The 22,290-nt window shown below is 34.3% G+C and overlaps 1 protein-coding gene across 1 annotated transcript in view; it reads left to right on the top strand.

Annotated features, from left to right (window-relative positions):
* Positions 1–22,290, top strand: part of RALYL (RALY RNA binding protein like) — a gene marked incomplete at its 3' end in the record, with an annotated part of 289,268 nt that overhangs the window by 247,429 nt on the left and 19,549 nt on the right. Inside the window, exons 4-5 of the mRNA XM_084230548.1 lie at positions 7,216–7,263; positions 15,740–15,903. Coding sequence (XP_084086674.1) covers positions 7,216–7,263; positions 15,740–15,903 — 212 coding nt within the window. The remainder of the gene's footprint in view (positions 1–7,215; positions 7,264–15,739; positions 15,904–22,290) is intronic.

Here is a 22,290-nt window from a genome sequence, read left to right as displayed (position 1 = left end):
ATTTATAGTTTTCTTACTTGGTGTGTTATGATGTATGTTGAAAATAAATGTGCATTTTCACTGTAACTTTATCAAGTCATCGTGAATTGAAAAAAAAAATCATGTATTTTTTCAGGTGATTCTACATCAGGAGACAAAATAACACAATTTTGGAATTGTCTATGTAAATATCCTTCTTTTTTTTTTTTTTTTTTTTAAATAGAGGCATGCTTTATTTATTTGTTTGTTTTTGTTTATACATGCACTGGGTACAGTCAGAAGTGCGGGAGGGTGAGAGAATTCACCAGAGCCAGAGCGGGGAGCAGAGCAGGCAGAAGGACCGAAGTACACTGCTGAGGGGAGCAGCGGGCGGCAGGAGAGGTCTGCGCGCCATGTGGGACCCTCCTCCGGTGGCCGGGGAGCAGCCGGGGATCGAACCGGCGCCGCAGAGGCCGTGCGCAGTTTCGCAACCCAGCGCTCAACCGCTGCGCCACCGGGGAGGCCCTGTAAATATCCTTCTTAACAGTACAGCATAGAAAAGAGAATCAAGCATTCCTCGCTCAAGATGATACTTTCAAAATCAGAATCTATGTGTTAACTCAGGCATAAGAGGGAAAAATAATTGTTTTTCCCCCTCCTCTATCTCTCCTGTTCCTAGAATTCACTATTCACACCCTTCAATAAGAGTCATCATCCTTTAAATGTATGAGAACTGACTCACCTCACAGGAAGAGACCAGAATTCATAATGGGCTGGGTGGGTTGTTTCAATCTACTGAATTTCTCAGTCACTCTATTTTTCTAAGCTATCAGGTACTAGTCCACAATTAGCCAGGAAATAAAGGGACGTACCATATTATCCTAGATTCCCTCTAGCCTTGCCTCCCATACCAAAGGTCCTTGATATTTAATTGAATATTTTGTCAGTGAAATAGTGAATAAATAGCTTATTTTGTTGTTTTTTTTTAATTTTGAATGTATGTGCATGTGTCTCACACACACACACACAAACAAACAACTTATAGTTTTAGATGTATTCCCTAAAGTGAAAACAGACAGGTATTTTTCCAGATAATTATCTCAGCAAAGTTTATAAAATCTATTCAACTCTATGTATTCTGACAATAGGAAACCAAAACCAAATTTTTTTTTTTATGGGATTTTCATCTTTATTTTTTTGAGAAATTTCCATATCATTTTCCATAGGAACTGTATTAACAGTGGATGAGAGTTCCTTTTTTACCATAACCTCGCCAACGTTTATTAACTCTGTTCTTTTTTATAATGGGCCATCCTCACAGAGGGCCATCCTCAGTGTGGTTTTAATTTGCACTTCTTTTATAATAAGTGACGTTTAACATTTTTTTCATGTATCAATAGTCTATCAGAATGTCTTCTTTAGAGAAGTGTCTATTGAGTCCCTTTGCCATTTTTCAATTGGGTCATTTGCCAAAACCAAATTTTATGACAAGTTAGAAATAGGATCGTGTAGGTATCTCTGAGAACATTTCTGATTACACTACAAATTTAACCATGAAGATGTATGCTCTGTAAATTATTGGCAGAATGTCAGTTAACAAACCATTAATATGCTCCCTCCTTGTGCAAGTTTATTAATAGTCTTCAGATTATGTTTTAATGAAGTTCTGTGATGGAAAATAGAAAATACTTTTGCATATTGTCTATTCATATGAAACTGTTTCTATGAATTCAAAAGGATTAGATAAAATTGATCACATATATTACAAAAACCAGTGAGTTGTGATTTCTTTTTCTATAAATGAAAAAGTTTAATTCCAGGAAAGTTATTTGGTCTAATTTAATCTTCAGTAATAAACGAATATGAATGTGCAAATATAAACAATTATTTTACCATTTCCTACTTCCCATTAAATTGTAAGAGAATCTGAACAAGTAGAATAAAGTTACACTGAGAAGTAGAAAAAAAAGTCATAAAAATGTACTAGATTTTAAATCAATGTATGAAGTATTTATTTGTGTTCAATATTCAAGACTACTATTTCACTTTCTAGAAAGTTGACCCATTACCATTGACCATGTTCCTAAATGATGAAAGTCATAATATTCTTGGTCTTAGTTTGTTCCTAGAGAGTGACCAAAACATTTAATTTATTATTATTTTGTTTTCAATGGGCAAAGAACCAAGTAGTCATATAAAACCACTGCAAAAAAAAATGTTGAAAGGTAAACTTTCCCTTAAAAGCCAAGCAAATTAATTTGTGCACAATACAGCATTTATTCATGGTTTATGATGGGGATGGAAGATTTTTTTTTTAATATGAAAGGCAAGTTTTCCTAGCAATGAAATTCTAAGATATGTAGAACACCTTATAAACATGACTGAAACTCCTGGAAATGCCATTTGGACAGTTAATTTGCAGTAGGTGCTAGCACAAAAAGGAAAAGAAGGGATTTTTATGAAAGAGACATTCTGGGAAAGAAAAATAAAAAGACCACATAAAACCAGTTGAGGAAGGCAGCAGGAAGTAGAATGAATCAGACTTACCCTGTGGTGATCTATTTTCATCTCCCTGAACCTCTTCTTCCTTGGAAATTCAGCTTGATTTTACAGTAATATGACCTAAGTCAACTATAACCGTGGCATTTTTGCTAAAAGCCCAAACCATTAAGACAAAAGTAGGCTTATGATTACCAGGACAAGTCTGTTTCTGCATTTCATTTCATTTTTAACTTTGACAAGTAAAATTGAGTTCATGATGGCAGTCTGTGGGACTTGGAGATCAACCAATTCAGGATACTTAGCAATAACTGGTTCTTAGAAATATGCTTTAACAGTCAGGACTGAACAAAAAGTCAGCAAGCTGGGCAAGATGATTTAACTGAGGAAAGTAAACTGAATTCTTATTTCTCATGAATTTTTAAATTTCCAAAAGACTGTTAACTTATTGAAGTATTTTCTAAACATGTATGATATATGAGTAGAATCATCACTGTCATCCATATTAGTAACATGTATTAACTAGTCAATTGCCATATATTCTTCTTACAATTACATTCTGAGAGTATAATACAAAAGGTCTCAGAAAAAAACATTTTGAAAAAAATTTAGTCACATATCATATCTCTGTCAATTTGATGACACCTGAAAATACTAAGAATTTCCATTGTATGAAAATGTCTGTCTGAACACCACAGCATTTCACTCATATGTGGTATATAGAGAAACAAAACAATCAGATGAACTAAATAAAACAAAAATAAACTTTTAGATTATAAGACAAAGTTAATGAAGGGGGAGGGGTGAATAAATTAGGTCAAATAGATCAAGTGCATGGAATTAGACTCTTAGTGGTGAGCATATGTAGTATATAATGATACTAATTTATAATGATGTATACATGAAACCAATATAAGCAATATTGCAATATTGCACTAAACCAATGTTGTTGCAACATTTAAAAAAAAATTTGACCCCTCGAACATTATCTATTTAACGCCCCTAAAATATTTAGCACCCTATCAGATAGTTAATAAAATATTCAAATTTATCTATTAGAATTAGTAACTTCTGAAAATTATTTTATTACCATTATTATATGTTACAGGTGTGCATCATTGAGACTCAACATATGTATATACCACATTAAGTTCACCCATTAAATTTTTTATGTTTTCGGGACTATTAAAACTGGGAAACAGGGCCTCCCCGGTGGCGCAGCGGTTGAGCGTTGGGTTGCGAAGCGGCCCGCGGCCTCTGCGGCGCCGGTTCGATCCCCGGCTGCTCCCTGGCCACCAGAGGAGGATCCCACATGGTGCGCAGACCTCTCCTGCCACCCGCTGCTCCCCTCAGCAGTGTACTTCTGTCCTTCTGCCTGCTCTGCTCCCCGCTCTGGCTCTGGTGAATTCTCTCACCCTCCCGCGCTTCTGACTGTACCCAGTGCATGTATAAACAAAACAAACAAACAAATAAAAATAAATAAATAAATAAAAACATGCCTCTGTTAAAAAAAAAAATTAGTAAAAAAAAAAAAACTGGGAAACAGATCTATACAGTACTTGGCACTTGGGGAGTTTACAGAGAGGACATATATGAAAATGAAGATAAATGTATATCCCTTTAATTAAATATTCCCATCATCTTGTTCATAAACCTTTAAAATCTTCTCTTTAACATCTGAGGAAAAATAAAATTATACATATCACAGCATTAAGATTATTAGCTTATTTAAATCAAAACTACAATGAGATACCATCTTACACCAGTGAGGATGGCACATATTAAAAAAACTAGCAACAACAAATGTTGGTGAGGTTGTGGAGAAAAAGGAACTCTCTTGCACCACTGGTGGGAGTGCAAACTGGTCCAACCACTATGGAGAGCTGTGTGGATATTTCTTGACCTACTAAACATAGAGTTTCCACATGATCCAGCAATTCCACTCCTTGGTATTTACCCAAAGGACACAGAAACAGTAATTCCAAAGGGCACCTGCACCCCTATGTTTATAGCAGCACTATTTACAATAGCTAAGCTATGGACACAACCCAAATGCCCAAAAATAGATGACTGGATCAAGAAGATGTGGTACATATATACACAATGGAATATTACTGAGCAATCAAAAAAGATAAACACATGCAGTTTGCAGCAACATGGATGGAGCTAGAAGGGATCATGTTCAGCGAAATAAGTCAGAAAGAAAAAGAAAAATACTGGATGGTCTCACTCATAGCAGGAATTTAGAAAACCTATATAAGAGACCAGGAAAAAAGACTAATCAATGCAAAGTGATAATCAAAATCAACAAGCAACTATAAACCAGACACACTACGGGGGGTAGGGGGGCGGGATTAGATTAGGGAGGGCGGGGAGAGGAAGAACTAGTCAAAATAAGGGGGGGGTGCATTTGTATGGGGAATATAACCAAAATGAAAATGCATACATTGTACAAAGATGAAAAATGATGTAAGTTATATAAAATAAAATATTAAGAAAAAAAGATTATTAGCTTATTTAAATTAACAAATGCTCAAGGAAACATGACACAATAGGAAAAAATCAGATAAACTGTGTTTAAATTACAGTTCTGTGAAAATTGATTTTAAAAAATAAAACATTAATTGAATGCATGAGTGAGTGAGCGATTACAATATGCTAGAAACTGTGTTATCCCATTTTGTTGATGAAGTGTAGAAAGATTAGATTGTTCAGTGCTGTTATAGACTGGTTTTGCTCCCCTTCCAAATTTATAGTTGAGACTCTAATTGCCAGTATCTTAGACTGTGACTATGTTTGGAGACAGGGGCTTTAAAGAGGTAAATTACAATGGAGTCCCTTGGGTGGGCTCTACTCCAGTATGACTGGTGTCTTTACTAGAAGAGGAGTGTAGGACACATCACAGACAAAGGGACAAGCAGGTGAGGCAACAGCCAGAAGATAGCCATGTGCAAGATAAAGAAAGTAGCCTCAGAAAAACAAGCCTGTTCTTGATCTGGACTCTAGGTTCCAGAATTGTAAAATTAATCTCTGTGTTACTTTGTTGTGTGTTATCTGTGTTACTTTGTTAGGCATCTCTACCAAACTAATGCAAATGTCATATCAAGTAAGTAGCTAGCAAGCAGGGGTGAACACACAGAGCTATCCAGCTTCAGACCCTATCTGTGATCTACATCACAAGCTTCTACACCTCGTCATATTCTCTGCTGCAGTATGCCCATGACACTTAATTCTTGTCTGAGAGATGGCAGCAGTCTTGGGCTGACCTTCTTGCTTCACTGACTCTATCCAGGATTTTTCTACCTTGTACCTCTGTGCTTTCTATTCCCTCATCTGCTCCTTTTCTCCCCTGGCTCTTGATAGGACCTTTCTCATCCTTCAGACTTCCAATTACATATCACCTCCTCAGAGAGGCCAGAGGACTGACTAATCTCTTTAAATAGTTCTCCCCCTCTGATTTTGTCTATCTTATTCCTTTCATCCAAGTAATATCTATTTATCATTTTTTTTTGTCCATTAGCTTATCTTCTGCCTCCAGTACTGTTAAACAAAAAATTGCATCAGACAAGTTAAGCAGGCAAGGAGGAAGAATGATGATATAGATATAGATATAGAATCTCCAGATTCAAATCAATTCTGGAGATTTTTTTCCTTTAAGTTACTTAGTTCCTTTACATCTTATTTTCTTCCTATTACTGTGTCCAACAGAGTTGTGTTGAGGACTAAAATTAAAAGGGAATAATGTATATAAAGGGATTTCTATACATTATATTTACATTATATTTATATTCTAACATTTATAAAAATGTATAGGAGTAATTTGATTATATATACCTTAAAGGTGCTTAGCATAATGATCTTATCACTGAAACGCATGTATTAAAATGTATGCATTAACTGCTTTCAACTATAGTTGCTTTTGGTAGGACTTTGCCAGGGTTTTCTTGAGTTTTTTCTATGTGAAGTGTTGAATCACAAGTTCTTAAAATTAAAAAAAAATGCAGAATTTTAGAAAAAATCACATTTCTATATCATGCTCACAGTGAATAGGTCATTAAACCTTTCATTTCTATTATTTATAAACCTTTGGTACATTATTTGGTCTCACTGTATAAATCTTAGAAAAAAGGAATAACTATATTACATACATTTTGGGGGAAAAAATGTTCTGCATTTTTTTTGGAGAAAATTATATTGCTGGGCCTCCCTGGTGGCGCAGGCTGTTGAGCGCAGAGCTGTGAAGCGGTCCGCAGCCTCTGCAGTGCCGGTTCCATCCCCGCTGGCCTCAGAGCAACCCTCATGGTGAGCAGACCTCTCCTGTCTCGCCCGCTGCTCCCCTCAGCAATGTATTTAGTCAGTCTGCCTGTTCTGATCCCCACTCTGTCTCTGGTGAATCCTCTCACCCTCCTGCACATCTGGCCTGTACCCCAGCTCATGTATAAATAAAATAAATTTTTAAAAAAAGAGAGAAAATTACATTGCTACCTGCTCTCTTCTTCCATTCCAAACAACACAAACCATTAAAAGTGCCTACATTTTCAACATGTAACAATAGTTTGATGTGGTATTATATTCAATTGGACATTATTTCATATTATATTTCATATTATGTTGAAAAATGAATATTTGAAAATGAGCATAAAGTTATTTCTATAACATCTTCATAGTAATATATTATTTCTATAACATCATAATTTAGTAATACTAAAATTAATGTGAATAAAGCAAATGTTAACTAATTTTTGTTTCCCTCCTTAGTGGTTATGTCTTTGACTATGATTACTACAGAGATGACTTCTACAATCGGTATGTAAAGTTTTCATCCTGTTTTTCATCAATTTAAATTATATTTTAACTATTGTACATATTTACAAGTATTCACAAAAGCAAGTAGGGGTTGATTTGTTTAATATCTTTATATAGTAAGAACAAAATACTAAGTTCAAATGGAATATATAATATAGCCAGATTTTCCTATTTTCATTGTATTTACTGATGAAGTATAGTATGTCTTGAACTTATAGGATTTTGATGATAATTAAGCTTAAAAAATGTTTCTAATATTTGGATAATATTCTAAAGAATTACTTAACCAATATTATTTCCCAGGTCTGTTGACTTAGAATTCCTTAAGACAAAGTTTTGTAAACTCATAAAATAACTTCAATCTCCTAAAATAAATCAGCTTAAATATGACACATAAGCTTAGTGAAAATTATGGGCAGGTCTTGCTTTGCCTAGCAATGTGGAACCAAAAAAGGAAACAATACAGAGTGATGTTAAAAATCAATGGGAAAAATAGAATCTTCCATGACCTTTAAAAAATTTTGTCAAAATGTTAAAAACTCTTGGTGTCAGTTATAAATATATAGGGATATATATAGGGAAATGAACAGGTATTCAGTGCAATGTAATTTATGACAGCAAAAGTAGTAAGAATTGATGTGTTTTATTTCTTTGTGTTAAAGACTTATCAAAAGTAATTTAAACAGTACTTGCCTTCTCTATAACTTACAATTTGGAGTAAATCCTTCTTTCATGCCTTAGTGAATTTGTGTTCTCCTTTCTAAAATTTGATCTGCTTTGACATTTTATCAATGTTGTGAACTAGCTCCAAGATTTCCTTCAATATGTAGTTCTTTTGCATGTATCACTTCTGCTACATTTTCATCCCTTTTTCTCACATTACAACCTCTTTCCTCAATTATGTCAATAAGTTCAATTTTACTAAATTCCTCTTGCTCCATACCTACAGTTTTTGAATAGAAGAATGCCAGCATACCTATAGTCAGCTATTCTATAATTCCATTTACATTTTAATTTTAATTTAACTTCCAATCTTACTCTTCAATTCTTTGTTCTATCAATTCCCTCTTTTGAGTATCCATTTTAATTATCCATGGTTTTATCACTGGGAGACAATATGACTACATATTTGCTGTCATATTTGTTATTCAGTGTGTAAACTGAATAACAGATGCACAGTGTCAAATTACTGACAGACTTTTAAAAAGGTGATGTATTTGGTGAATAATCACAATATACATCTGTTATTTACTAAGTCATTTGTGGACTGAAACAGTAGCAGCAAAGTTTGAACTTTAAAAAATTACAGTTAATATTTTGTGGTAACTGAAATTTGGTTTATGGTGTTGGGGGATTTGTATTATTTAATTAAACATTGGTGACTGAAATCCATCATCTCAGAGATATGCAAAACAAATACAAATTGTACATAGATCATTCATTGTACCAAAAAAAAAGTAAATGTCTTACAAATCTTTAATTATGAGTTATATTCAAACAAAAAAAATCCCCAGGTATAAAAATGCATAGCTAGAAAACAGTTTCTAATAAACATTTTAAATAGGGAAGAAACCTCATGATCCCATGTAAGGGTCTATTCTCTTTGCTCTAGTCACACGGGATCTTTTTTGTCTCCACAGAACATCATGTTACTTCTTGCCTAAGAACATTTCTCTTTTGAAGTCATTTTTTCTGTTCCTACTTCTCTCCACCATCTAGTTAACTTGACTTCATCCTTCAGATCTCGGCATGAACAGTACTTTCAAACTAAATTAGTTCCTGTTTCTCTCAGGAACATATACTTTTCTTTCATAGCTCTTCTGTATAGATTGCACTGCTGTATTTCCTTCTGTGATGACTCTGATTCTACCTGCCTTCCTTCCTCCATTGGTCAGGAAAGATACTCCATTTTACATCCAGGGCACTATTATTAAGCCTCACACATAATAGCTACTCAATTTATGTCATGAGTTTCTCCCTCAATTTAGGAGATTTTGGTTTTCACAAGGTCACATGATTAATTAGTAACACAACTACAATCATAAGCTAGGTATCCATGTAGATTCAATAACAAATGCAGTAACTATGCAAAACTGATATAAAGCATTATCAGTCAGTGGATTTAAAAGAAACAGCTGTATCTACATGGAAATCAGACCTACCACCATAATTCCCTTACCACTACTTTCAAATGACTGGTTTAAGCAAGTTATTTCATTAGTAATCCCTTTATGACCAAATACAAATCTTTAAGGATTATTTTCCCAGATCATTTTTATAATTTCTACAAAATATGTTTTATGTTAAATATCACATATAATAACTTGCCCTAAAAATGATATGAAGACCTGACACCATCAAAATAATTCCATTTACTAGTAAGAAATGATGGCATTTAATTAGTCTAAATACTATTGGAAAATTTTAGTTTTGACAATTTAAAGACATTTTCTGATAGTTTCTTTTTCTAGATGCAGAACTATATCCTAAATTGCAGTAAAGAAAGTTTTCAGTTAATATATATTGTCCTTAAATCTGTCAATGTGAAATTGTTTTAGCATTTTAATCTCTTAAAATGTTTTTTATCATGTGACTTTTTTCTGCATTTAAATAATTTCTACCTAAAAAGGGGTTTGGTCTAGATGGCAGGGGACCTAAATTCTGGTAACCCACCTTATAGGTTTCGGCAAGTAGTCTGGTTTTCAGTTCTCTTATCTTGCAAAGAAAGCATGCATTTGAAAGCAAGCAAAAAAGCCAGAATCAGCATTTTCTAATGATAAATTATAGCTCAATAAACTCATTAGATAGATGATGGCTAGCTAGCTAACTAGATCATCTATGAGAGAGAGAGACTGTCTTTCCTGCCAAAAAGTGTTTACTAGGCAAATACTTATAGAGTGTGTAGGGTAAGTGAATTCTCAGGCTTTTATGGCTCTGGCCTCTGTGGCTATCACCTGCAGTCTTGAATGCAGAAGGGGTTTAAGAGTGTGGGCCTGGGGCATGCATGCCTGATTGTGGACACCTGGAATATGGTGTGATGTGGATATGCACAAGTGTGCAGCATGGCAGGACCACAAGATGAAGCCAGAGAGAGCCCAAAGAGTAAATACTCGCGAGGGGCTGAGAAGCCTGCCCCCCACCTCCCCTGCTTGGCTTGCCCCATAACAATTGGTGCAGAAAGAGCATTAAAGCCTCAAAAAGCCATTGAGGGCTCCAGGACTCTACCTTACCCATCTGCCCAAATGATAGAGAAACTGCCCTGTGCTTGCTGGCACTACACAGAGTTTAATGCTTTCAGGTGATTGTCCATAATGCTTTCAGGTGATTGTCCATACACAGAAAAAGCTATCTTGGTACAATTTCCAAAAGCACTCATTTTATATATTTTATATATTTGTCTTATATAAAATCTTATATAAAATCTGGTGTATCAGTGTCAAAAAAATCAGTATGGTTGTATTGCTGACAGATTGAGCAGTCTGTGCTCTCTTTAGTTTATTTTACATTTTTTTGTATTTGGCTAAGAAAGACATAAGCATCTGCTACATATGGATATAACCCTGTGAACCTAGAGTCCCATGAAAGGAAAACAGAATGGGGAGACTAGACAAGGTGAATAGCTTACAGAGTCCGTGCTGACAGTTTGACCCACAGTAATTTCTGATAAATTAAACTCTTCTTGTACTTATGGTTAACCTTTCCTCTCTTAAATGAGTGAGGCAAACTTGGACAAGTTATTTAATACCCCGAAACCTACCATCTTATCCATGAAGTGAGCATGAAACTAACTTCTACTTCATACGATTTTCTGAGGATTATTTTCCCTTCTGCTCCCAGAACATTCCAGTTCCAGCTGAACATACTTACCTTCAGGGAGCACACAATCAGCTGTTTTCTTTAACTCCCAAACTGCTTTGTTTTGTGTTAGGAAAAGAGAAAGCACATAGTTATATTTTACATGGATAATTGTATATTAAATTCAAAATGGCATTGTTCAATCCTGGGACCACTTTGACCTTGTATAAGTTAACAGTAGAGAAGCTACTGGAGCTGCTGTTAATGAAAAAAAATTCTAAGTCAAGTTGCAGTTGTTTCAGATCACTGGTTATAGAGCACAGTATATATTCATAAATATTGGGAAAACATTAGCAGGAAGCAGTGTCTGTTTCATTATGCAAATTTAAATTACCTTCTGGTAGAATGGTATTACACTTAAAATATTTGGAAATAAGAGCATTGTGCAGTTGACAAAGAGCATGATTTGGAGTCAGAAGACATGAATTTCCGACCTAACTTTGCACATGTTGACTTTTTAAACTTAGACAAATTACTGCATTCTTTTTATTGCCATTTTCCTTTATGGCAAAGTAATATGCACATTACAGAATTATAAACTTAAACAAGGAATCATTTTACTGATTTACAGTTTCACAATGGCTATATAAATACAATAACTTTTTAATAACCCAAACTGTGTACAAAGTATAGCAGAAAACAAAGTTGTGAGAGATATAAAAATTATATTAAGGACAAAATGCTGCAAATAAGATTATTCAAGATTTCAATCATCTTGCCTTTAAGAGCATGTCCAAGAAGTATTTGCACATGATCCCAGGGGAACTTTGCTAAAAATCTTAGGAAAGTTTATCCCAAAAAAAAGCCAAAGAAATTATTCAATGCTGGTCTCAAGTAAAAATTATTTTCTGATTCAGTTGTAACCAAAAGCATATTTGAAATCAGAGTGGAAATTATAGATTTTATGAATTTTGAATAGTTCAAACAGTATAGGAAATGAAAACACTACTAGGCCATAAAAATCATTCTCCTACTCAAGTGGATTTCAAATATATCCTTTCTTACAAATGAATACACACCTAATTTCATTTTTTTAATAATAAATTTTATTTTTATATTCCCCATACAGTTGCAACCCCCCTTTCTGATCCCAATCCCTCCCCTCCCGCCCCCCACCCCCCCAAAAGTGTCTCTGTTTCATAGTTTTTTGTTGATTCTGATTTTCACTTTCTTATAGTTATTCATTTTCCTGGTCCCTTATTTAAGTTTTCTAGATTCCTGCTATGAGTGAGACCATCCGGTATTTTTCTTTTTCTTTTTGGCTTATTTCGCTGAGCATGATCCCTTCCAACACCTAATTTCATTTTGTAGACTATATATCTGTCAGAAGTTAACCATACTGAAGAGGGTACAAGGTAAAATCAAATTATTTTCTGGTCTGGTTATTAACCATCATCTACTTGCTAAAAAGTTCTAGGGAGAACATAGCACTGAGTTTGCTCTCAGGTTTTAACTCTGGGCAGCCTAGCTCTTTATGTAGTCCAGACCACATATTTTGATTAATCACATAGTGGCTATAAGTTTTGGTTCAGAAGTAAGGAAAATGAAGAACTCTTTCTCTGAGGGAAATTTAGAAGAAATCAGGCCATTACCAATTCTTCAAAACCTATTTTTCTAAAATAAAAAATTAATGTTCAATAATAAAATTCAATGAAACATTACATTTCCAACATACTTCCTTGAATTTTAAAATCACATTAGTTGACAGTGAAAAATAGGCATCAAGTCAGGTGCCCAATAATCAGATGATTGTTTTTAGAATGTTGTGCATTTTTTGAGGAAATCCACAGCAGCTACTAAATTAAACATTAGGAAGACCATTTAGTAGGTCTGAGAAATGTTTTTAATATAAACCAAATTAAATCAGTCATATGTACATCACTGTCCATTTATTATGTTCTCAATTATGGGAAAAATATAGATGCTTATAGAAAAGCGATTAGAGAATGACAGTAATTATTTTAAGGTGTGAGACTGGGAGTTGTGTTTTTTTGCATGTATTTTTTGTAGTATGGTTTTATTATTGTCAAGGCTTAAAGCTTTCAGTAAAAACAAGCTTTCAAAATTACATTCATTTTACATGCCAATATGCCATTAAATTGTCTCTATTCACTCACAAAGCAGCTGTTTTTTACAAAGCAAATATCCGCGTTCTTCCTAGAGGCATTATGTGTATTTTATCAGGGAAATTAATATTAAAATGATCAGTTTTTACCTTTTCCTAAGTAATGAATTCACATATTTCAGATACTATTAAAGCAAACAAAATTCCAAACATATATGGCCACATGAAAATTAGAAATATTTACTAAATAAAGCAAATTATATTCTCAATGTCCTCAATGAGTTATTTTTCCAAAAGCTGACTATACTTATTTACTGCTTACCACTTATTTAGCATTTTTATGTTAAAGACGACCTTAGGGAAGGTATAGTTATTTATTTGGCCTCATGATAAATCATTATTTCTGTAAAATTTGACCAGTAAATATTGGAGGAGAAACAGTATGCTGAATAAGAAATACCAGGGAAAAATGAAAAACATCAAAAAAAAAAAAGAGGGAATATAATTCTAAGAGTGGAAGGAGCAAAAAAATACATGAGAGGAAGGAAGGCATTTTAAGTTGTTAACCTTTCAGATTTGGTTTCACTTAAATCTGTTGGATTGCAATCTCAAGAATGTTTGCCAATCCAATGCTTTGTAAAGGCAACATTTCTTTGACTCACTATAAACAGAATTCTGATGAAAAAAACAATGTTTCAGTCAATTGCTATATTTTATTTTCCTTCAATAGCTTTGGGAGTTGTAGCTTATGAAAAGCACCTTCGCATTTTGGTTCACTGACTTAAGGTGTTCTGTGAATTCAACTTATAAATAAGTAATATAGACCTTGTTTTGTGATTGAAATGAGGGGCAGGTTTGGTTGACCCTTTTGATTTTCAAGCCCCTAGTGGTATAGATGATGTTCATAACCCTTTTCAGCCTCGACCTCCTACACTCCTTGAAGTAAACGATAATGCGTTGACACCCACGACCTGTTCTCTGCCGGCGGTTCTTTGGCTCTAATGGACTTTGCTTATTCGCAGAGGAAAGCACCTCTCTTGAACTCCGTCTCATTTCATTTCTTTTCCTTTCCAGACACCTCTTAGTTCTTCCCCAGCATGTTTCCAAAACAAATTTAACATTTTGCCACTCTAAAGTTGGAGACACTCCTGATACAAAGGAGTTCTACTTTATATGTAGTTCATATTATTACTTTTTTGCCTCATAGCGTCCTAGTTTTAACTGTTTGTGGATAAATATTTAGAAACTAATCTATCAAAAATATTATATATTATATATTATATTTATTTCCCAAAAGGGATGATCACATTTTCATCTGTAAGTGTAAATAACATGATTTTATGAAATAGACTCTTACAGATGATTTTTTTTTAATTTTTCTTCCTAGTCTAGTTTTCTCATTTCTGACTTTGGATTTCTATTGATTGTTTTAAAGCAATTATGAGAATATAATACATGTAATGGTGTCATATATAATATATAACAGCAATCATTCTAAGTCAATGAATATTTTCTTTATCGCAGATAACATCACACATCTGTTTCACTGGCAAATATTTTAAAATAAATAAGTAAATATATCTTCATATTTTTTACTCTGATCTTTCATGTTTCTCAAATGTGCTAAGTCATACAAAATTTTGCTGTTCATATGTATACAGAATAAATTACTTAAAGCTTTTTAATATAGGTCTATCTTCATAGAAGTGACTAAATACTCCTACTTTTTTATGCTTATACTTTTATTCTTTTTCTTGTTCAATGGAAATATGTTGATTATGAATGGCATTTTTCACTTTTTAGGAAAAGCTTCTAAGAGTTTATTGGTATTATTTTTGTTAGACAAACTTTCTACTGTTGAATATGCAGATACCTCTAGTCTCAAATTCTATGTCAAACAATGATCAAAGTCATAAGATATCCTGATAATTTTCCCCCTAGTAAATTAACGTTTAGTCCTCGTGCTAGAACCATCTTATTCAAACTCTGTCTCCTTTTTGCTGCAGTCTGTCTAGCCTTTCATTAACTAAAAAGTCCTTAGTGGGAGGTATGCACCACATTGATTTATCTCTCTAGCTATTTTCTTTAAGGTTATCTCACTTTGATTTATCAGACAATAATTTCCTTTGGTTTCTCCCTGATTTTACATGATCTTTTCCTCTATTCAAACTAGTGTGTTAGTGTTTTACTGTAAGAGCAAGATTTCTACCCCGGAGAATAATACGTCTGCTAAATAAACAAAGAAATATGCTTACAAACTAAGGTTTGCACAGTTTCAACAAATTACATGGTCCTGTTGGAGCAAAGCTCCTTGTCTTTTCATAGCATAGAAAAATAAGTTCACACTAGAGAATCAAATAAGAATGTCTGGAAAGCATGGGCTATATAGAATCCTATTTCTTTCATGAAAAATGAGATTTCTAATAAATACCTGTGTGATAAAATAACAAACATATTTATTGATATTTTTGCAAGGTCATTCTCCTAAGCACTTCACACATTTGATAGAACACTTAGGCATATACCAACTCTCAGTCACATTTGTGTTTTCTGTAGGTTATTTGATTACCACGGTCGGGTTCCTCCCCCTCCTCGCGCAGTAATTCCACTGAAGCGTCCCAGAGTGTCTGTAACAACAACTCGCCGGGGAAAAGGAGTCTTTTCCATGAAGGGAGGATCAAGATCTACCGTTAGTGGGTCATCTTCATCAGGCTCTAAATGTAAGTAATGGTCTTTATTTTTATTTCCCTTTTAAAAAGGATGGGGGTGAGGCCTCCCTGGTGGCGCAGACGGTTGAGCACAGCACTGTGAAGCTGTCCGCAGCCTCCGCAGTGTTGGTTCGATCCCCGCCGGCCATGGAGCAACCCACATGGCATGGCAGACCTCTCCTGTCTCGCCCACTGCTCTCCTCAGCAGTGTATTTTGTCAGTCTGCCTGTTCTGTTCCTCGCTGTCTCTCTGGTGAATCCTCTCACCCTCCTGCACATCTGGCCTGTATCCCTGCTCTTGTATAAATAATAATAAAAAAAAAAGGATAGGGGTAACTATTGCATGAATATCTAAGTTCAATAAACTCATCAAATAATTATGGAGTGTCTGCAACAATATGTTCAAGTATCAAACATATATAGATGTCTATATAGGGGGCATCTAAATAAAGAGATAAGAAATGTTCTTTACCTTCCACTGCATTACACTGCAGTTAGGGGAGACAGACACAAACATGACTAACAAAAACCCAAGGCCAATGTCAAGTGTTTTTATCAGTGCAAATAACATGTTCTAAGCCCATTTAACTTGTGATGTATTAAAGTCCTGAAACATCAATGCTGCTTTTAGTGAAGAAACAGTTTCACTTCAGAAGCCATATATTTCTCTTTTCAGAAAACATCATACAAAATTAGTACATGTTTTGAATATTTGAGCAGTAGAATAACTAAGGTAGACAAACAATACAGTAGCGATGAAGCATAACATACCATGATACATTGTCATCATGAGAGTTTGTGTCTGAAAACATATTTAGTGTCAAAAAAAATATTTACATAACTTCACATCAGTGAAAAAAATAGAGGTATGTCTTCCAACTAAACACACTGCTAGCTTTTATATAGACTGGTTCTGAAAAATTCTGATTTGTTATTAGGATACTATTCCTAAGGAGAAATGTTCTAAAGTAAATCTGATGTAGTTTACACTTTATCAATAATCATTTGGAACTTTGCATCCTGTAGTATCTTTTCTACTCAGGAAAGATATAAATAAGTAACAGGTAAAAATATTGAATAAATTATGGAATGAAAATATTTTATAAGGACCATCTAGCAAAATAATTTGTAGATATATTAATTCTCAGAATATATTAATTTTAATAAAATTATTAGTATGGAAAGATACTGATCAATTCTATATGTTTCACATAAATTTATACATTTAGAGGCTCAGTTTACAAAAATTAACTACATTATATACTTTACTGAAATATAAATCTAAACAAGATTTATATGTAATTCATTGGCAAGAATAACTAAGATCATGATTTGACATTTTCTCCAAAAGTATTTGCAAACTATATTATATATACACACATTTACATGTATATGTACACATAAATAAATATTCCTGATTTGGTAGTACTTTTAAAATTAGCTTAGTGTCTGAGAATAGAAGGAAATTTCAAATTCCAGTCACAAATGAAAAATTTGAGTGAAGTATAAAATAAACTGTTTCAATATTGGCTTAAGTGAATGAATATTTACTGAGGTATGTATCTTGCTCTTTTATTAATAGCTGTTTTCCAGTGTTTAATAACTTGGTAAGTCCAGAAGAGGAAATTAATGTTATAGCTTGTATAATTTGTCATTTCTTATTTCAGAATGTTTAATGTGACTAAATTCCACTGAGCAGAAAAACATTATAAAGAAAAAATATATTAAACCATTAATTTGCCAGAGTTGAATACTGATGAGTGTTTAAAAATAATTGCTCTTTTAAAAACATAGGTTAACACTAAGTATTTCTGGTCCTTTTCAAATCAGCTTGAACTGAAACTTTAATCAATTTGGCCTATCCTACATCATGGAATCAAAAGATAGATGTGGTATATTGCTAATAAACACTTTATGAAAGAGAAGACATGAATATATATTAGCTTTAGCTGTAATTTTTTTTAAAGATTTATTTTTATTTATACAAGAGCCTAGGTACAGTCCAGATGCGCGGGAGGGTGAGAAAATTCACCAGAGACAGAGTGGGGAATAGAACAGGCAGACCGACGAAATACACTGCTGAGGGGAGCAGTGGACAAGACAGGAGAGGTCTGCTCACCACGTGGGTTACTCCGAGGCCGGCGGAGATGGAACCGGCACTGCAGAGGCTGCGGACAGCTTCACAGCTCTGTGAACAACCGCTTGCACCACCAGGGAGGCCCTTTGGCTGTAATTTCTTAATAGAAAAATTAGTGCCCTCTGAAAAAAAATCCTATAAAATCAATATCTTTAAATAATTGATTTTAATTCTAATGTCAAACCAGAAAAACTCTGGTAAGTTTTGATGCCTTTGAGGGTCAGTCAATGCAATTTTGATCACGGAATACATGACAGACTAATATAAAAGCCCTGCAGCACCTAACAGGAAATTAAAGACAGCTCAATTAAATTTAAGAAATAATTTTAAAGAATTTATCCCCAACACAAATAAAGTGCTACAGTTATGACTAGGGGTTTTTTCCTTTCTAAAAGTATGTTATTTAAATATGGAGATAAAACATCAATCACAGAAAATGTTAACATCCAGGAGGATACCATCACCATCCATCCATTATCTTAGGCAAAATAAATATTCTGCTTTTAGGCTTTAAGAAAAGATGTTAATGATGGATTAGAGAAGGCTTAATAGAAGAAATTAAGTTGAGTTTAGAAGGGTAGATGTATTAGGAAAGATAGAGAGACTGCTACTTTCCAATAGACATTATGTAGGTGAAAAAGAGCAGAAGCTTGGGTGTCAAAGTGCATAGGGTAGCACCTCTGGTCCACAGCACATTATCACTGTGACCTTTAACACCCTATATGCCTCTATTTTCTATCCAGGAAATGGAAATAATACTATGTATCCAATAGGTTGTTGTGAGAATAAAATTACTTAAGTATATATAGTGCTCAGGCAGGTCTTGACACCTAGTGAGTGTTCAGTGAAGTTATTATTATTACTATTATAATAGCTCAGTATAGAAGTAAGGATAATGCAATACGAAAGTGCTGTAACTACACTCCAATATTGTCCGTTTACTTGGCTGATGCTTTTTTGCTGTGCCTTTGTTTCCTTGTCTATAATGTAGATGACCATTTTAAACCTTCTCCACAAAGTCATTGTAAACATCTTAAACAGTGTTTCATATTATGAAAGTCTTAATAAATAATAAGCCATACTAAGTAATAAATAAGTAACCATTGTTGTTGTTATCTAAAGCAAAGATTTTTGCTAGGAATATCAGTTATGAAAACATGGATATTACAATTAAGCAAAATAAAAAATATTGTTGGGTACTGGGATAATACAAAACTGTGGGGAATATATAAGAGGTTGGATTTCATTGAGAGTTGAAGGAAAAGACTCTCAACAAAATACTGCCTGATCAGAATGATAGTTTAAGTCATTTTTGTGATTGTGTGTTCATTTGCTAGGGGATGCCATAACAAAGTACCACAGATCGGGTGACTTGAATGACAGAAATTAGGTTTTTTACAGTTCTGGAGGCTTAAAGTTGAAGATGATCTGCCATGTTACCTCCTTCAGAGGACCATGAGGGAAGGAACCACCTTAGTCTTCCTTTTTGCCTTGTAGATAGTCCTTTCCTGTGTGATAAAATAACAAACATATTTATTGATATTTTTGCAAGGTCATTCTTCTAAGAACTTCACACATTTGATAGAACACTTAGGCATAAACCAACTCTCAGTCACATTTGTGTTGTCCTTTCCGTGTCTTCACATTAACATCTCCCTGTGTGTCTGTCCAAATTTCCTCTTCTTGTAAGAATACGATCATATTGGATTAGACTCCACTTGAATGACTTCATTGAATAGTCATTAAAGGTCTATCTCCAAGTACAGTCACATTCTGAGGTACTGGGGACCCCAACATATGACAATTAAGCCTGCAACACAAGGGTATGTCCATATAAAATCTAGACAAAGTGTGGAGATGTTGGCATAGCTTCAACTCTTTTTAAGAGCCAAATGCTTGGATATTAACTAGTTGAGAAGGATGACATTCAGGCCCTTTTAACTCATCCTAGAAAATGCACTGAATTTCTCAGATGCCTGTGATTTCACTGTCTGAACACTGGTGTGTGTGTGGGTGTTCTGTAGTGTGAGTATGTGTGTTCTGTAGTGTGTGTGTGTGTATAGGGTATCCTCACTTAACTAGGAGCAAATTAAAGTGAAAATGATAATTCTTTAAAATGCATTTTACACCCCTACCCCACCTTCAGAGGTTATGGAGGAGGACTATGGGTGTTTTGGTGGTGGAAGAGCAGGCAGCCACACATAGAGGGAGAAATCCTATACTGCCAATATGTTAATAAGGATATAAAGCAATTTTTAAAAAATATTCTTGGCTGTTAGAATTAAATTTAAAAAAAAATCAGGCCTCCCTGGTGGTGCAGGCGGTTGAGCGCCACACTGTGAAGCTGTCTGCAACCTCTGCCACAGATTGGATCCCAGCTGGCCAGCGAGAATCCCACATGGCCTGGCAGACCTCTCCTGTCTTGCCAGCTGCTTCCCTCAGCAGTATATTTCGTCAGTCTGCCTGTTCTGTTCTCCACTTTGACTCTGGTGGATCCTCTCACCCTCCCGAGCATCTGGCCTGTGCCCCAGCTCTTGTATAAATAAAATAAATCTTTGGGAAAAAAATAAATAAAAAATAAACAAATAAATAAAAATAAATCATTTTCTCACCATTAAAAAAAAACACTTGACAAACATTAGTAGTCTTTATTATTTCCTGAATATGACTGAATTAAAAATACTATGGTTCCTTAATTCATAGTGAAGGAAATTTCAAACTAAAACTGACAATTAAGTTTTCACTTCAAATGGCATTGCATATCATAAGAAGTATAGCAGTTATAGTCAGAAGGATTATGTTTAAACCTGAACTATTCCTGTTCAGATTGTTACATTATAGAAAATCATGATGCCTTTCAAAATGTCATGTAATTGTCAAATTCTCAACTTCTTTGTCAATGAAATCTATATGTAAAAGTGATTGAGAAATTAAGTTCTGTGTAAATTATGTGTATTCCTGTAGTTTGATATTAAAATAAGTTATCAAAGATGGAGAAATGAAAAATAAGAGTAACAAATTAATGTGAGTTATTGTTAAAGTCAGTGTGATTGCAGTTTTCTAAATCGTTGACAGGAAGCATAATGTGAGTGACTAGGGTTTTTAATTAAGGTTTGACATTTCTGACATTTTTAATCAGGTAATTCTTTGGTGGTATGTAAGATGTATCCTATATATTGTAGGATGTTTAGCAGAGCACACTCAAGACCCCTGTAACTCCACCCTCTCCAAATTGTGAAATTAAAAAATGCTTCCAGGGGCCTCCCCGGTGGCGCAGCTGTTGAGCGCTGGGTTGCGAAGCTGCCCCCAGCCTCTGCAGCGCCGGTTCGATACCCGGCTGCTCCCCGGCCACCGGGAGGAGGGTCCCACATGGCGCGCAGACCTCTCCTGCCGCCCGCTGCTCCCCTCAGCAGTGTACTTCGATCCTTCTGCCTGCTCTGCTCCCTGCTCTGGCTCTGGTGAATTCTCTCACCCTCCCGCGCTTCTGACTGTACCCAGTGCTTGTATAAATAAATAAATAAATAAATAAATAAATAAATAAATAAATAAATAAAATAAGATAAAAATAAAAAATAAAAAATGCTTCCATATGTCGCAAAATGTCCCCTGCCAGGCAATATTACCCTCTGTTAAAAACTACTGATCTAGACACTTAGCTGATGATTCCTTATTTGTCCCTGACTAGAGCTGGCCCACAGGTGATAAGACAAATTGAAATACTTTTCAACCATATAAATCAAAGATGCACATATTTTTTTATATAGGCAGATGGTATCATCCTGTGTGCCTAATTTCCTTTTTTGGATTATATCTCATGTTACAGCAAAGGCGCAAACATTATTTTGTTGACTATCAGAATGTAATAACATTTATCTTCAAATCAATGAACTCTTTAGAGAGAGTAAGTCTGAAAGGATTTGTAATAAATCCCCATATTTATTATGACTTCTATTTTTAAAATCAAAATACTATAGTAATAGCTTAGGGAAAATATCTATTATCTATCTAATGTAAAATGACTTGTAGTTTCTCTTGCATCTAAAAAAGTTAATGTAATTTATCCTAAGAAATTAGTTACTTCTTTTTCTTGGTATTAGAACAATCTTAAATTCAAGCCCTATGTTATCCAGAGAAAAATAATTATACTAAACTAAACAACCAAAGACATTTTTAACAGGGTGCTTTATTTTTCAAAAATTTTTTATAAAGATTTTTATTGTAAAACTTAGAGGAAAAGACATTTCCATCGTAGATAGTATTACT

Source organism: Talpa europaea (assembly GCF_964194135.1).
Source record: "Talpa europaea genome assembly, chromosome: 3".
NCBI lineage: Eukaryota > Metazoa > Chordata > Mammalia > Eulipotyphla > Talpidae > Talpa > Talpa europaea.
This window is presented reverse-complemented; position numbering and strand designations above follow the sequence as displayed.